The sequence below is a fragment of the Pseudorca crassidens genome, chromosome 15 (assembly GCF_039906515.1).
Source record: "Pseudorca crassidens isolate mPseCra1 chromosome 15, mPseCra1.hap1, whole genome shotgun sequence".
Classification (NCBI taxonomy): Eukaryota; Metazoa; Chordata; class Mammalia; order Artiodactyla; family Delphinidae; genus Pseudorca; species Pseudorca crassidens.
This window is the reverse complement of record NC_090310.1, coordinates 3,153,581-3,171,160: the sequence shown is the minus strand read 5'-3', so window position 1 is coordinate 3,171,160 and position 17,580 is coordinate 3,153,581. Positions and strand designations below refer to the sequence as shown.

General features: G+C 53.4%; 1 protein-coding gene across 4 annotated transcripts in view; it reads right to left on the bottom strand.

Moving 5' to 3' along the window:
* Window positions 1–5,397: 5,397 nt before the first annotated feature.
* The window catches only part of SDK1 (sidekick cell adhesion molecule 1), an 826,998-nt gene continuing 814,815 nt past the window's right edge, over window positions 5,398–17,580 (bottom strand). For all 4 annotated transcript variants that reach the window (XM_067705385.1, XM_067705387.1, XM_067705386.1 and 1 more), the window contains one exon: window positions 5,398–6,512. In XM_067705385.1, the coding sequence (XP_067561486.1) occupies window positions 6,267–6,512 (246 nt within the window). In that variant the 3' untranslated portion in view covers window positions 5,398–6,266. The remainder of the gene's footprint in view (window positions 6,513–17,580) is intronic.

Below are 17,580 nucleotides of genomic sequence, written 5' to 3'. Positions count from 1 at the left end.
TACAATGGAATACTACTCAGCCGGAAAAAAGAATAAAATAATGCAATTCGCAGCAACATGGATGCAACTAGAGATTATCATACTAAGTGAAGTAAGTCAGACAGAGAAAGACAAATACCATATGATATCACTTATATGTGGAATCTAAAATATGACACAAATGAACCTATCTATGAAACAGAAACAGAATCACGGACGTAGAGAACAGCCTGGTGGTTGCCAAGGGGGAGGGGGTTGGGGGAGGGATGGAGTGGGAGGTTGGGATGAGCAGATGTAAGCTTTTATATATAGAATGGATAACCGACAAGGTCCTACTATATAGCCCAGAGAACTATATTCAGTATTAGTATTCAGTATTTGATACACCATAATGGAAAAGAATATTATAAAAAAGGAATGTAAAAAAAAAAGTAAAGAACATCAATCAACCAAAAAAAAAAAGGATAAAATGTAGTTCATGATTTTCACAGAGTGCTTTTCCCCCCCCAGAAATGCCTTGTTTTGTGGAAACACACGTAGGGCGACATCCACAGCTCGCTGTGCCCTAGCCCTTGCCCGCTTGGCACATCCTGTCTATAATGTGGACCGTCCCTTTGTCCCAGCTGGAAACCAGGCCGTTCTGATTTGCTCCTGAGCCCAGGCAGCCCAGGATGTGACTGCTCCCCTGGGGCTGAGGGCCCCCAGGCGTTGCTGCAGGAGCCCCCGGGGTGGCCTTACAGGCGCCCAGAGCTCGGCCTGGGGACCAGGACCCCTCCAGCTGCCAGCAGGGGCGTGGTCTCCAGCTAAGTTAAACAGGGGAACTTACTGAGAGGCTGTTGGGAGCCCTGGAATTGGCAGGAAGCAAGGCTGCTGCTGCAGCCGGGAGGAACCTCAGAGGCGCCTCTGCTTCTTCCCCTGCTTGGGGGCCTCATTCCCAGGAGGGGCACCTGCCCCCTCAGCCCCACTTGGCTCACCTGTCTCCTGGGAGGTCGTCCTGCCCCAACAGTATCGCTCGGGGGACAGGCAACGCCCCAGGAGCGGCGAGGGTGCGTGGGGCAGGAGAGACACGTTCTAGGGCCCCCTCAGCCCCGAGCTTGCCCTGGGGGCCCAGCTCGTCTCAGAGTTGCCCTGCTGAGGGCAATGCCGGGGTCTTCACCTGCTCATGCACTGGGCTCTCTGTGGAGGAGAGGACCCAGACCCCCAGCTCCTTCCAGAAGAAATCCGACCTCGCGGAGACGCAGGGCCCACCAGCCCGTGACGCCCACCTTCCACAGTCTGGGCCGGGCTCCGCGGGACTCAAAGCCCGGGAACAACGTGCTTCTCCCAGGAAGGTGTAGGCATCGAGGTGATGACTCCCTCCCCTCCTGCAGAGAACGGAGAGGTCACACTGAGCTCACCCAGCCGGCTGGGTGCAGTGAGGGCTCCCCCCCGAGCCATTTTTCCTTCTTGGGGAGGTCCATCTAACTGTCACCCAACAAGGTAATAGAGATTTCTTTTCTCTGTGATCACTGGTTGCATTTCTAAAGTTTTTAAATGAACTTTTCAGTAATAACAACAGTAACAGTAACAACGGCCAGGCTTTGCCTAGAACAGGCCAGATTGCGCAAGTGAACTGCTGCATTTTCTCTTTACTAACAAAGGAGAGATCCATGGCGGGGGGGAGAATAACTTCTGAGCTCCAGGTGCCTTTTTGTGCAGGTGTGGTCGCCACGCTGGACCCTGCGCTGTGTGCAGGGGGCCCTGCCTCCCCGAGGCCAGCTGTCCCCGACGGGAGGAAAGCTTGGGGAAGGCAGATGCCCTCTGGGAAGGCGGGCCGTGCAGCAGTTCTACCTGCTCTGCAGCCCCTGACTGCTTGGCCTGGACCCTGCCTCTGCCCCGTGTCCACCTGGGGCAAATGGCTTCACCCTGGGCGTGTTTCCTCGCCTGCAAAACGGGATCCTGACAGACCCACAGGGCACGATGGACCCTGCAGATGGACGAAAGCAGAGCGCACTGCGCCACCCGGAAATGGTACCCTTCACACGGCAGCTGCGGCGTCCAAAATACTGCGACGTGGGCTGACCTTAAGTGCATATTTATGGGGGCGGAATGTAGGCAGACAATGTGGAGAACAGAGAGAAAATGAAATGTTCTCACCTCTGGCTTGTCAGTGTTTGCACAGGCCCCCTTGTCCCTCCTTCGACCCAGCCCCCGGGCCCCGTCCTCACAGCGCATGTCCTCCTTGGTGGTACCTGGAATCACTCGGGCAGCGTTTCCCCCGAAAATTGGATGCCTGGGCTCAACCCCCAGAGGTTCTGTCTTCCTGGGCCTGGGTGTGGCCGGGCACTGGGATTTTTAAGCGCCACGTGGAGAGCCGCGCTCTGAGGCTGGGAGGACCTGAGGCTGAGGGCAAAGCCACGCCCCTCCTGGACGCTGGCACCCATGGCACCTTGGCCCCAGGGCACATGGGCCCAGCTGGAAGGGGCGGGAAGGGCCTCAGGTTCCCGGAACCTGCTGGGCCTTCATGGAGAGGGGAGGGGAGGGTCCATCGGAGCGGGCAGCCTCCTCCCAGTCAAGGCTAAGTTTGGCAATGATCAGTCCCCCCTCCAGGCAGCTGTGGAGTCTTTGTGGGGTGCTCCAGGCGGTGGGGGGCTGCTACTGAGGATGGCTGCTGGCCATGCCGGGGTGTGCGGACCCCAGGCTGCTCGCCTCAGGCCCCTGGCCGCCTGGCCGGGCTGCTCCCCGGGCGTGCCTCTCCCCGGGAGATCTAAAACTGAACCCCTCTGACCTCACCTCCGCTGTGCGTCCACACCTGCATCTCCAGGAGGGGCCAGCGCGGCACTGGGCTGACGTTTCAATGTTCGATCCTACAGCCCTAGAATTCATGAGTCACTTCATCAACACTTGCTGAAGAAAATCACAGGCGCATAAGGAACAAAATGATGCTTTTATTAAAAACCGTACCCATAGCACCTCCCTGTCTTCCTACAATTTTTTTTTTTAAGGAGGTCTGGTTTCTGCACGATTCCAGAAATCGCCGGGAAGACTTCAGGACTGACCTAAGCCCCCGATAAACCAGCAGGTGAGGCACGCACAGCAGACCAGCGCAGCTCCTGGATTTCTACCTGCTCCCACCTTTCGGAGGGTCCCCGCTACAGGGATGCTGAATCAAAGGGCCGCATCTGGATACGTGGATACGACCGCTCACTGGCACCAGGACTACAGTGTGCCAGGAATTCGTAAAAACGGAAAACCATGCTACAAACCCTTAGAAACATTATGCAAACACCATGCTTCAGTCCCGTCGCGGTCCAGGGCAGGCACAGCGCCACAAGGGGTTTACGGAGCGCGCGCCACCCTCCGCGGTCTCCCCCGAAGCTGCCCCACATCACGTCTCTTCCGCGACGACATTTACAGAGCGCTCCTTGAAAGCATGGCCAAGGAGGGGAGGCCTTGGTTTGGACCCATTTATTCAGAGGAGGAGATGCAGTCCAGGAGATGTGCCCCGCGGCCCGCTAACCACAGGGACGGCCCACAGCCCCGCCCGGCCGCTCACTGGTCTGGAAACCTGTGCCCGGAGTCCCCAGTGGGGACGGGAGCCCCGCGCAAACCCATCCCTGCCGCTCAGACAGAGAGCGCGGCCCTGCGGCTGCTTCGCTGCGGGTCCTCACGCGGAAGGGGCAGCTCGCCTGCCCATCACGGGGCCTTCGTCGGGGGACTCAGCGACAGCTGAGCGCGAGACACCTGAAGGGCACCATGGCTTGGAAGGCGCCAGGATAGAACACTCCTCCTTGCCTCGGTTAGAGAAATGGTGCTCGTTCTTTTTTTCAGAGCCGAGATTAAAATCCAGTATCCATTTTCCTATCCTGTGATTTTCTTTTTTCCTCCCTAAAGATGAGAGGTTAGGAATCGACGCTTCTCAACGCCCACACTACCTGGAGGCTGAAACCTAACCAGAGACACCCCACTCTTCCTCTGGTCTAGTAGCTCCCACAGCCCACAGTGCCGGTGCCACTGGGCAGAGTGCGGACGCCAACGCCCACCGCCGCCTCGGACCGCCTGTTCCGTCCCAAAGAAGTTCGCTCAGAGCAGAGAGAACACAGGAAGTATAATGACCCTGGGGAAAAAGGCGTCATGTTGTCACAAAAGCCCAAAAGCCAAAAACACGCCTCAAACCAAGCCGTCCCCACGCTAGGACGTTTCAGCACTTTCCCGTATATAAAGCAATGGACGTATGGCTTAGAGAGCAGAGCGCGGAAGGCAGTGTTTCTCCACGTTCTCTGTCCGTCGCTTGTCTTCCGAGAAATTCGAGCTGCAGCCTTGGGGCTTCCTGTCCACTTCCCCGTCTGGGACCGAGAGGACCGAGGTGGCTGGTCCTGTGCCCTGGGTGGGTCCCGTCCAGGGAGCGATTCTCATGCAGGAGAGCCTTTGGGCAGAGCGTCTAGGATTTTTGGTTTAGAACGTTTCCCCTCTACACAGAAAAGGAAGGAAGGAACGGAGGGAGGGAGGGAGGTAGGAAGGAAAGAAGGGAAGAAGAAAAGAGAGAAGGAAGGAGGAGGAGAGAGAGAAAGGAACCTTTCCACACCTCCTACTTCTACTTTTGGAGAAACTGAAAGGGTTTTTTTTACCCAACACAAACTCTCAAACAGAAGAGGCCTTTTTTCAGCGACACAAAACTCTCCTTGGTCTCCTGGGGATACCGCACCCAGCAACTCTGAAATCAGAGGGTTAAGACAGCCCTCTGCCCGGAGGAGGCGTGGGAAGAAGGGACCCCGCAGACCACGTGACCCGCGGGTGGCCACGAGACTGGCTCCCCGTGGCGTGGGTGGCTGGCCCAGCCCTTCCCCCCTTGGGGACCTGCAGGCCCGTCCTGTGCCCTGGGGGGTGTGGACAGGCTCCGGCTGACCGGGCTGCCGGCGGCAGGGTCCTTCTGCAGTGCCCCCCCCGGAGGGGTGGGGCACACCCCCCGCTGACAGCAGCAGCGCTCCCGGTACATCTGGCCCTGGGACCACGGCTTGACCACGTGTACCTCACACACCTTTTGCAAAAAATGATGTGATGGGCTAGAGGCAGAGCTACGGTTTGGAGTTTCAAAATAGTTCACGCTATTTCCATTTAGCTAAGAAACGAAAACAAAACAGTAACAGTTAAAGTAAAAAACGGTTTCCAGAAAATCCATTAAGGCTAAGAGCTGGCCTGGGGTCGGGAAAGGGACAGCCACACCAGTCGTGGCAGCGGCGGGAACCCGGAGGCCCCAGGCCGCGCGCGCTCCAAGGAAAGCCGCGGGCCACGCGCACGGCAGGGCCTGGCAGGCACGGGGGGCGGGGGGAGGGGCTGGGGACCCCGTCTTCTCAGAGCCGTTTTGCTATACTTGGAGACACTGTCGCTCTTCGCCTTTCCCATGTACAAAGCTAAACAATTAATAAAAAGGCACCTGGAGACAGCTGAGACTCATTCATTTCATGTGACATATTTTAAAAAAAGATAAAAAGATTTTAAAAATACTCTGGTTAACAATTCACACCTCTTAACACAGCGAGCGATTCTGCAGCCGCTGCCTCGTTCGCTCGGGTTGGCGGGCTGGCCGTGTGCTGTGCTGTCAGGGAAGGAGCGAGCTTGCCGAGGGCCACGGCGGTGGCTCCCAGCAGGGGTGCTTCCTGCTCCTGTGCTGCGAGGTCGAAAGGAAGAAAGGAAGGGGGAGCCCCGAATATTTCACCCCTGGAAGGACGCCGAACGGAACCTTGGAATCTGTGGCCCCGCGGCCTGGAACCTTAAAGCCGATTCCTCGCCTACAAACTGCCGAGTGAGAACATTTCAGAGATGGACGCCCTTGGGTCCGGAGGCCCTGAGCCTGGGTCACACACATGCTCTTCGCACGCCGGAGATGGAGACGGTGGGATGGAGCCCCAGGCGGGCCGCTGGTTCTCAGGCAGGGGTTAGAGAAGAGAAGGGAGCGGCCTGCAAGAGGCGCGGCCTCCCTGGACCCCCGTCTCCCACCCCCCAGCCTTCCTAGTCGGCGCAGAATGGAGAAGCCCGGGTCCCGAGGGCTCAGGTCTTCCCAGGTCGGGGTGACGGAGCCCTTGCACCAGTGAAACACACCTTCTCGTAAAAAGAAAAGAAAAACAAAGAAACCCGCTTCCTGCAGCGATGTTACAAAAAGCCAGTAAAAAAAAACTTTCCTAATTGCAATCTCGCGTTCACAAGTGGGTAAAATCAATCATCAGGCGTCAGATCCTCTTAAACCCAAGCTGGAGCCCAGTTCCCAGAGCTGACTGTCTTAACAAGGGTCGCCGCGGGGTCGGTGCCGCTCACACGAAGGACGAGAAGCCGGTGAGCGGAGTCCGGGCGCCGTGGGCGGCGGGCGCGAACACGGCGCTCTGCGTGGTGACCACCGCGCGCGGGGCTGGCCCGGCCTCGGCCCCCGCCACCGCCTCGTACCTGTGCGGGGCCGCGCCCGCGCGCCGCTTCCACGAGTTGTAGTAGGTGGGGTCGCTCAGGTAGTGGTTGACGAAGGAGTGCTGGGGGAGCGCGTCCTCGGACTCGGACTCGGTGCCCTGCGGATAGACGGATGGACAGCGAGGCGTCAGCCAGGCGGCCGGGGGGCTGGGGGGAGCTCAGGGGGCCCGTGGACACTGGGGCGGTCACAGACGGGGGGAGCTATGCGGGAGCGTGGCCGTGGGCAGCAGGGCTGAGCGGGGAACAGGAAGGGCCAGGAAGGGGACCAGTACTGGCCGCCCACGGTGGGATGGTGCCGGTCACCTGTTTCCTCCCACTTCCCCCACCCCAGACCTCCTACACTCCACACAAGCCGCACACGGAACCCCCGGACCACCCCCCAAGAGACCCGGGCTGAGCTCGCGCCAAGCCAGGCAATGTGCTGTCTCACTGCCCTTGAGCCTCTGCTCCCCAACCCATCACTGTGCCTGAGCCCGTCCCCGGAGGCTCTGCATTGCACTCGTGCTCCAGGAGAGGCCTACACCCCATCTCCCACCCAGGAGAGGTCTACACCCCATCTCCCACCCAGGAGAGGTCTACACCCCATCTCCCACCCAGGAGAGGTCTACACCCCATCTCCCACCCAGGAGAGGTCTACACAGCCTCAAGGGGATGGTGTGTATCCTCGCAGTGCAGAGGACAGAAGAGCACGGGAATGTGGAAGGCCTAGGGGCCATAGCCTGCCCAAGACCGTGACGCAGGCTCCCACAGACCAATGGGATCCCATCCTGAGCTTGAGAGGGGGTGAGGAGGAGGTCTGTCCTTCATGGGACACACATTTCCAGGGAATGTCACGTCCATGCCGATCTCCGAGGGGAGGTTGCCAAGAAAGGACACCGTAAATGAACGTGGTGTCGTGGTGTCTGAAGTGCTACGGGCCCCTCCCTCTCCAGGCACTGAGGGACCTGACCCCTCACCATGCGGCCCCCGAGCAGCTGGTGGAGGAAGTGGGCCACCCATTGACGGCTCAAGATCAGTCCCTCTGAGGGTCTTTCCCCCCTTTTCTTTCTACAAAACAAAGCAGCAGTTTCTAGTAAGAGCATTTAGCCCGCACCGTTTCTATGTTCATTTTCTTGAAGTAAAACTCTGTGCCGTGTGCTGTGTGGTCTTGGGAGTGGATTTTCAGTGCTGGAAGGTCGGCTGATCCAGACAGTGGAGGCCGAAGTGTTTTCCCAGAGCAGGGAGGGCTCCCGGTTCCCCTGTCCCAGACCTGCCAGGCGGTCCCGGGGCCCCTCCCCTGACTCCTGGGAGCTTCCTGCCCCCTGGTGGGTGGGGATGGTACCCAGGCTGGCCGGGCTCTGCTGTGAGGACCCGCACCCAAGACGCTCCCCAGACCCTGAAAGCACAGGGGTTCCTCCCCGCGCCTGCTACCCCGGACCTCACAGAGGCCACCTTCCATGTGCCAAAAATGGGTCTGCAGGCACGGTGGCTTCCGGCCTTTCAAGTTCAGGGAGGGGACAGGAATCGTGGCCGAGTAAAGCCCCTCCCCTCGCGGGGCACCCTGCCAGGTGAAGGTCGCCGTGGGCAGTGGGCGGGTGACTGGCTGGTCCCTCACACTCCAGCCGCCCGCGGGCAGGGCGCCTCCCCGCTGGGCTCCAGGGCCGAGCCGTCAAGGGTTCAGTCACACCTGCCCTTTTTCCTCTCCCCGCAGGGTGACGGAGGCCTGGGTGGTATAAAGGACTGAGTGTCCCCCTAATGCTGGCTCAGAATCTCCGGGGAAGTCTCGGAAGAGCACAGCTTCCTGGGCGGCGGCTCCCGCTCTGCTCTCCTCACTCAGTGGGTCTGGGATGGGGCCCTGGAACGTGTATTCCCCGGAGGCTCTGGGAGGATTCTGAGCAGTGGCCAGGCTGGGGTGCGGGCAGGGGAGGAGGGGACGGCTGCCTTCTGGCCTTCGCCTGGGGGCGGCATTCTGTGCTGTGAGAGCGGGCGGCCCCTTGGCTGTGCTTCGCCTGGGGGCGGCATTCTGTGCTGTGAGAGCGGGCGGCCCCTTGGCTGTGCAGACACCCCCCGTGTACATGCGGCGCAGCCAGAGACTTTTGGGATTTTTCAGACACAGACTGAAACCCTTGCTCTAAATGCAATATTTACATAAAGTAGCAACGGTGGGCCACGGATCTGGGAATTCTCAGGACGCTAAATGTAAACCATCTGTGTTGCGACATCATACATGGCTCCTGGAAACGGGGGCTGACAAAAACGCCCTCCCAACACCTCCCAGAGGTGGAGGACAGCTCCTCCATCACCGGGCAGCGATGCCGAGAGGCAGCACAGGCTTCTTTCCTGTGGACACTGCTCACAACAGAGTAGCCTCGTGCCACCTCTGTCGCTGCACCATGACCCTGCGAGGTGGGAGTGAGGATTCCGGCTTATGGATGAAAAAGGGCTGTGTGGGCCCTGGGCGGCGTGGGAGCCTCCCCTGAGCCTGGCCACCCAGGCCTCGGGGTTCCCGGCTCCAAGCCCCTCCTGCACAGCAGCTGAACAGGCTCACCACCCCCTAGACGTCAGTCCCAAGCCCATGATGCACTGAAAACCAAAGGCTGTTTTTGCAACTTGTTTGGAGGCAGAGCCTGACCTGCGTCGAGCTCAAGTGCCGCGGACCCCGAGCTGAACTGCTGGGAGGCCGTCCGGTGTGGATGTCCTCAGGGGTTGCTGCAGAAACACGAGTGGGTTCCGCGAGAGTGCCCCCCGGCCCCGCTGGGGATGTGACCCGATACGGGACTCAGCCCCAACCTGAGAAACGCGCAGTTCTCGAAAGTGCATCTTTTTCAGATAAGAGGTCAGGCACCTGCATGGGTGGCGGGTGGTTAAGATTCATCTTCATCTGTTTTCTAGAGGCCTTGAGGGGCTTACGAGGCCAAGCTCTGTGTAAACTCAGAGAAAGGAGGACAGAGCTCGTGGAGAGAAGCTGAGGAATCTGTTATCCGTCCCTGAGTTGGGTCTGTCACTTCTTCAGACACTGATTTTGGTTCTAAATTTCCTGAAGCTCAGGGGAAGGAAGACACCGAAGCCCTCTTTCCTCACGAGGAATTCACGGAATGTTCAGGATTGGACGACAGCAATATGGCTGCTGGTTTCACAGACGGGGTCAGGGTTTATGATGAGCTGAAGACTGAACGTTAAGATTCAAGATTTCACCCTTCAGTGTTTGGGGTCCTCCCCACCCACCGTCCCAACCACGTGAGGACGAATGTGAGAAGTCGCGATTGGGTTCCATCTCATTTTGTGTTGGAGAGAATGGAGGCCCACAGAGGCAGTGACCACGTCAGGGTCATACTGGCTGGGGACAGAGTGGGGGCAGACCCAGCTCTGGCATCGCAGCCCAGGTGGCAGAGACAGAGGCTTCTCAGTAACCCTTCGGGGCCGCCTTCAACCCCAGCTGTATAAAAGGTTAGAGACACTTCCATGGGTGGGTCTCACACCAGGTCTCTCCAGTGATGGAAAGGCCATCATATGCGGCGGTCACTCGTTTTATAAACACGTCCCACACCCAGGGGGTGTCCCGGGGCACTTCTCTCCCCTCTTTCTACCCTTGTCCCCCCTCCTGCAGCTGTTCAGGATGTGGGGAAGCCGGGTTCACAGTCACCGAGGGACCGAGGTGCGGCCTGGAAGGGGGCTCTGCGTTCCTGCAGGAGCCAGCACTTCTCAGAGTATGTCCAGCGCCGCTTCGGGAATGAACACATCACGTGTCCCACACTCACGTGTATGTCCACGTGATTAACAAAACGTAGTTCCACTGGAGACCTCTAGTAGCTATGTGTCCTCTAGGCCTGTGACAAATGTGGGCACTAAGAGGCCCTGGCAGGAGACAGTCGGGGTCGGCTGTCCAGCTCACAGTGATGTCCCAGTGTTTGCGTCTGAAGTGTGACCCTTTGAAGGAAGTGACCCTTGTCCCACCTTTCCCTGTGACATGGGCTGAAGGGCTTGACCCTCAGAAAGCAGTGACTGGCTAATGGGTGGGCATGCGGCTTAAGCTGAGCCAGTCAGAACCTGCCCTGGGATTTTTCCCACTGCATCTGGAAGGGCAGAGTGCTTCATGTGGGGACCAAGCTGGGCGGCTGGCAGCCTTGAGTGGCAGGGCTGCAGGTCCAGCCGAGTGGTCCCGAAAGCCACTGTGAGAGATGGTTCTGATAACCATCGTGCAGAAAGGAGAGGAGAGACTAAGAGCTGCTCCTTTAGCTTCTTCCTGTTCATTTAGGGAGAGTGAGAGGTACCCAGGTCTCATGACACACGAGGGCGGGGTCGGGGGCGGGGCCTCCTGGCTCCTGCTCAGGTCTTGCCTTTGCCTTCACAAGAAGGCACTGAATTAAAATGCCATTCGTCCTTCTGCTGCCTGCCCTGCTTATTGTTTATATGACATTATTATTTTTTCATGAGGATGTATTTTAGTGATTTAGAATTATGGACACAAAGGAAACACTGCAGGGTCTTTTTTTTAAGTTTCCTGTGTGACAATGAAATAGCGTTGTGTGCCGGTTTCCCAGGAAACCGTAGAAGGCCAGCCTGTGATTGGATGTGCTGGCAGACGGGCTGTGAGAGTTTCTAAAGGCGCACGGACGCCTGGCAAGCTGCTAATAGAGATGATCTCAGCACTGTGGGCACTATATGGGCCAGATGAAAGGCTCAAACATTATTAGGGAATTAATTAAGCAGGAGGGGGTTGGTCTAAGTTGGTTGGAGGAGAGATCTTGAAAACTGTTTCTTTGGATTTCGAAAACAATTTTTAAGATGCGATTTGAACCGTAGCCCTGATGTAATTCAGAAGCATCTGTGCGATAAGACAGAGACAGAGCCTCTTTTTCCTAAACAGAGGTACACAGAGAGCCACAGCACGTGTCATGTGACGCTGATGGCCTAATTCAGAGCAACTCTGATCAGTCAGGTTGGTGTGCACCTGTGAACGGATTCTTAGAATTTTCACTTGAGCAATATTTCTGAAAATTGGGAGAAAAGGATGGCATCACTATTTTTTTTTTAGTGAAATATTAGCTTTGCAAAAGAGCTCTTCCGGCCAAGACCTCATAGGGTTTCTGGCTCTGGAGGAGCGGGTGGACAGGAAGGGAGGTCAGGAGACCCCGCCCCAGTCAACCAATCATCAATACAAAGATCCTTCCAGGACGGTCACAGGAGCCAGCAGGTCCTCTCCCTAGTGGAACAATGATTTAACTGGGGAAAATGATCTTATAAACGTTTAGAGTCCCTGGAATTGGTGCCAAGGGCATATAGCAAAGGGGGGAAGACTTACTGCAGAAAATCTAAAATCACTAAAACTAGCAAGCGTCTGAGCCACTTGACCTATGATTTGCACCCCCCCCCCGCCCCTCAGCCCAGGGTGACAGAAGCTCCACTCTGAGCACATGTGGCCAAGAAGACCCAGCCCCTAGTCCAGCAATTTGGTTCGACCTGAAGCTGCTGGCATTTCTCATCCAACTGCCCGCCCCCAGCTCCGCAGTGCAGAACTCTATGCCAGGCAGGTATGGCCAAGAGAACGGGCTTCCTTCCCTCACGCAGCCTTCGCTGGGAGGCTGGACGATGTGCGTCAGGCACAGCAGGTCGAGAATACTGAGCCCTGATCGCCCCCACCCCAGCTGGCTAGGACGGAAGAAGTTCCACACTGCCCAGAAGACCAGGGGCTACCGTCTCCACCCAGCACCCCACTGGTTCAGCAAGTGCGTCACTATGGAGAAGAGGGCTGTTGGCCCCACTCCAGCTTTGGTGCTGTGACACAGAGGTCCTGCTAGGGGGAGAGTCAGTCCTTAAGAATAGAGAGCTCCCCTGCTCTGCCCGAGGGGAATGTCTGTATTTGGACCAGAGCAGGCCTAAGGGCATTGTTGGAAACAATGGCGGCCACAGGGGTGAGAAATTGAGAGGAAGCTGGCAGCTCCACGATAGCAACAAGTGAAGTAATAATAAACCGGCCAAGAAGTTTAGCAGCAGAACCAGGCAAAGAGACAGCGAAGGAGAGCCCTCTCGGGGGTTAGAGAAAAATTCAAAGGTTAACAACATCCTGCCACTGCAAAAGGGCTGGGCTGTAACTGGATCAAACTATGGAGTAATTTATACCCTGGAGCTTTGTCAAAAATGATAGAGCTAGCAGGTAGTGGAGGTTAACAGCTGGGTGTGATACCCGTGGTGGGAGACAACCCAGAATCCTAATAGGGAGGCAAGAACGAGAGACAAGGGGACCCTGGCTAAGACCGGTCATCCCTGGTTGTCAGGGAAACTGCACGTGTGCCCAAGGCTGCAGCTCTGAGGGGTGACATCGGAGGGTAGACACTGCTGAAGAAACGGACGTCCCTGAACTGGTCCAGGCAAGTCACTAAACAAGTAAGCAGATAAGCGAACAACAATGACAACAACCAGCGGGGGCTGAATATCAGTATTCTGAGTTGATACGATATATTATCGCAAGTGAGCTGTTTTCAAAAAACAGGAACGTGTGATCCATACAGAGGAAAAAAAGCAGGCAGCCTCTGGGGAGCCCCAAATATTGGCAAAGACTTTGAAAGTAGCTATTATAATATGTTCAAAGAACTGAAGGAGGTTTTCGAGAGAAAATGGCGGAAGAGTAGGACGCGATCACCTTCCTCCCCACAGATACACCAGAAATACATCTACACGTGGAGCAACTCCTACAGAACACCTACTGAACGCTGGCAGAAGACCTCAGACCTCCCAAAAGGCAAGAAACTCCCCACGTACCTGGGTAGGGCAAAAGAAAAAAGAAAAAACAGAGACAAAAGGATAGGGACGGGACCTGCACCAGTGGGAGGCGGCTGTGAAGGAGGAAAGGTTTACACACACTAGGAAGCCCCTTCTCGGGTGGAGACTGCGGGTGGCGGAGGGGTGAAGCTTCGGAGCCGCGGAGAAGAGCACAACAACAGGGGTGTGGAGGGCAAAGCAGAGAGATTCCCGCACAGAGGATCAGGGCCGACCGGCACTCACCAGGCCGAGAGGCTTGTCTGCTCCCCCTCTGCGGCGGGCGGGGCTGGGAGCTGAGGCTCGGGCTTTGGTCGGAGGGCAGAGGGAGGACTAGGGTTGGTGGCGTGAACACAGCCTGCGGGGGGTTAGTGCGCCACGGCTGCCCGGGAGGGAGTCAGGGGAAAAGTCTGGACCTGCCAAAGAGGCAAGAGACTTTTTCTTCCCTCTTTGTTTCCTGGTGCGCGAGGAGAGGGGATTAAGAGCGCTGCTTAAAGGAGCTCCAGAGACGGGCGCCAGCCGCGGCTAAAAGCGCGGATCCCAGAGACGGGCATGAGACGCTAAGGCTGCTGCTGCCGCCACCAAGGGGCCTGTGTGCGAGCACAGGTCATGATCCACACCTCCCTTCCGGGGAGCCTGTGCAGCCCGCCACTGCCAGGGTCCCGGGATACCGGGACAACTTCCCCGGGAGAACGCAGGGCGCGTCTCAGGCTGGTGCGACGTCATGTCGGCCTCTGCCGCCGCAGGCTCGCCCCGCACTCCGTGCCCCTCCCTCCCCCCTGGCCTGAGTGAGCCAGAGCCCCCAATCAGCGGCTCCTTTAACCCCATCCTAATAATTATTTTTTATTTTAATAACTTTATTTTATTTTATTCTCTTCCTTCCTTCCTTCCTTCCTTCCTTCCTTTCTTTCTTTTCTATTCTATTTTTTCTCCCTTTTATTCTGAGCCTTGTGGATGAAAGGCTCTTGGTGGTCAAGCCAGGAGTCACTGCTGTGCCTGTGAGGTGGGAGAGCCAACTTTAGGACACTGGTCCACAAGAGACCTCCCAGCTCCATGTAATATCAAATGGCGAAAATCTCCCAGAGATCTCCATCTCACCACCAGCACCCAGCTTCACTCAATGACCAGCAAGCTACAGTGCTGGACACCCTATGCCAAACAACTAGCAAGACAGGAACACAGCCCCATCCATTAGCAGAGAGGCTGCCTAAAATCATAATAAGGCCACAGACACCCCAAAACACACCACCAGATGTGGACCTGCCCACCAGAAAGACAAGACACAGCCTCATCCACCAGAACACAGGCACTAGTCCCCTCCACCAGGAAACCTACACAACCCACTGAACCAACCTTAGCCACTGGGGACAGACACCAAAAACAATGGGAACTATGAACCTGCAGCCTGCGAAAAGGAGACCCCAAACACAGTAGGATAAGCAAAATGAAAAGACAGAAAAACACACAGCAGATGAAGGAGCAAGGTAAAAATCTACCAGACCTAACAAATGAAGAGGAAATAGGCAGTCTACCTGAAAAAGAATTCAGAATAATGATAGCAAAGATGATCCAAAATCTTGGAAATAGAATAGAGAAAATACAAGAAACATTTAACAAGGCCCTAGAAGATCTAAAGAGGAAGCAAGCAATGATGAACAACACAATAAATGAAATTAAAAATACTCTAGAAGGGATCAATAGTGGAATAACTGAGGCAGAAGAACGGATAAGTGACCTGGAAGATAAAATAGTGGAAATAATTACTGCAGAGCAGAATAAAGAAAAAAGAATGAAAAGAACTGAGGACAGTCTCAGAGACCTCTGGGACATTCAATGTACCAACATTTGAATTATAGGGGTCCCAGAAGAAGAAGAGAAAAAGAAAGGGACTGAGAAAATATTTGAAGAGATTATAGTTGAAAACTTCCCTAATACGGGAAAGGAAATAGTTAATCAAGTCCAGGAAGCGCAGAGAGTCCCATACAGGATAAATCCAAGGAGAAACATGCCAAGACACATATTAATCAAACTATCAAAAATTAAATACGAAGAAAACATATTAAAAGCAGCAAGGGAAAAACAACAAATAACACACAAGGGACTCTCCATAAGGTTAACAGCTGATCTTTCAGCAGAAACTCTGCAAGCCAGAAGGGAGTGGCAGGACATATTTAAAGTGATGAAGGAGAAAAACCTACAACCAAGATTACTCTACCCAGCAAGGATCTCATTCAGATTTGATGGAGAAATCAAAACCTTCACAGACAAGAAAAAGCTGAGAGTTCAGCACTACCAAACCAGCTTTACAACAAATGCTAAAGGAACTTCTCTAGGCAAGAAACACAAGAGAAGGAAAAGACCTACCATGACAAACCCAAAACAATTAAGTAAATGGGAATAGGAACATACATATCAATAATTACCTTAAATGTAAATGGATTAAATGCTCCCACCAAAAGACACAGACTGGCTGAATGGATACAAAAACAAGACCACTTCAGACCTAGGCACACATACAGACTGAAAGTGAGGGGATGGAAAAAGATATTCCATGCAAATGGAAATCAGAAGAAAGCTGGAGTAGCAATTCTCATATCAGACAAAATAGACTTTAAGATAAAGACTATTACAAGAGACAAAGAAGGACACTACATAATGATCAAGGGATCGATCCAAGAAGAAGATATAACAATTGTAAATATTTATGCACCCAACACAGGAGCACCTCAATACATAAGGCAAATACTAACAGCCATAAAAGGGAAATCGACAGTAACACATTCATAGTAGGGGACTTTAACAAAGAACTGAAGGAGACCATGTGTAAAGAATTAAAGTATGCTGACACTACCACACCAAGTAGAGAATATCAATAAAGAGACAGAAATGACTTAAAAAGAACCTAATGAGAAGTTCTAGAGTTGAAAAATACCATAACCAAAATTTAAAAATTCACTAGGGGGACTCAATGGTAGATTTGAGCTGACAGAGGAAAGGCTCAGTGCACTTTAAGATAGAATGATAGAGATTATGCAATCTGAAAAACAAACAGAAAAAAGAATAAGAAAAAAAAAAGAACAGAGCACCCACCAAATGTGAGAATACACCGAGTGTACCAACATAAGCATAGTGAGAGTACCAGGATGAGAAGAGAAAGAAAGAAGCAGAGAAAATACTGGAAGTAATGACTTAAAACACCCCAAACTTGGTAAAAAAAAGTCTACACACCTGACAAGCTCAATAAACCACAAGTAAGATAAACAGAACAAGATTCACACCCAGACACATCATAGTTAAAATTCTGAAAGACAAAGACAGGAGGAAACTCTTGAAGTCAGCAAGAGAAAAATGACTTAACCAGAACAACGGAACTCAAATAATATTAACAGCTGACTTCTAATCAGAAAAAATGGAGGACAGAAGACAATGGGGTCACACATTCAAAGTGTTGAAAGAAAACTGTCAACCAAGAATCTTACATTCAACAAACTATTTTGAAAATGAAGGTGAAATAAAGACATTCTGAGATAAACAAAAACAGGAAGATTCATTGCTAGCTGACCTGCCTCACAGGAAACACTAAAGGAAGATTGTCAGGTCAAAAGCAAGTGACACCAGAGAGTAATTCAAATCCACATGAAAAAACAAAAAGCACCAACAAAGGTGATTACATAGGGAATTATGAAAGACAGTATAATTACCTATTTGTTCTCCTTTCTTCTCTTATCTGATTTAAATAGGAATTTCATAAAATAATATGTATATAATTGTATTGTTGGGCCTATAATATATAGAAATGTAACATACTTAACAATAGCTGTGCAAAGAGGCATAAAGAAATGAAGAGAACCAGAAATAGTAAATAAAAAGGTTAAAATGGTAAACTCTAAATAGATAACTTGCTCACCTTTCTTCTCTCAACTTCTTTAAAAGACACAAAATTCTATCAAAGGATACCTATAAAAATGCATTCTTGGGGTTGCCACATATATGGACTTAATATGTATAATAATAACACAAAGAGGGGAGGAGGGAATGGATCTATACAGAAATATAGAGATTTAGTATAAATCTGAAGCAAATACTGATACTAGGGCAATCACTATAAATGGAACACTAGAAAATACCCACTCAAAAGAGAAGATGACAGCAAAGGAAAAAGAGAGAAATAGAGATATGAGACTTATAGAAGGCAAACACCAAAATGGCAGAGGTAAATTCTGCCTTAGCAGTAATTACATTAAATGTGAATGGATTAAACAACCTGGTGAACAGGTAGAGATTGGCAGAATGAATAAAATAACATGATCCAACTATATGCTGCGTGCAAGAGACACATTTTAGATGCAAAGTTTCAAATAGGTTGAAAGTGAAAGGATGGAAGTGATACACTACGTGAACGGGAACCAAAAGAGAACTGGAGTTGGCTGT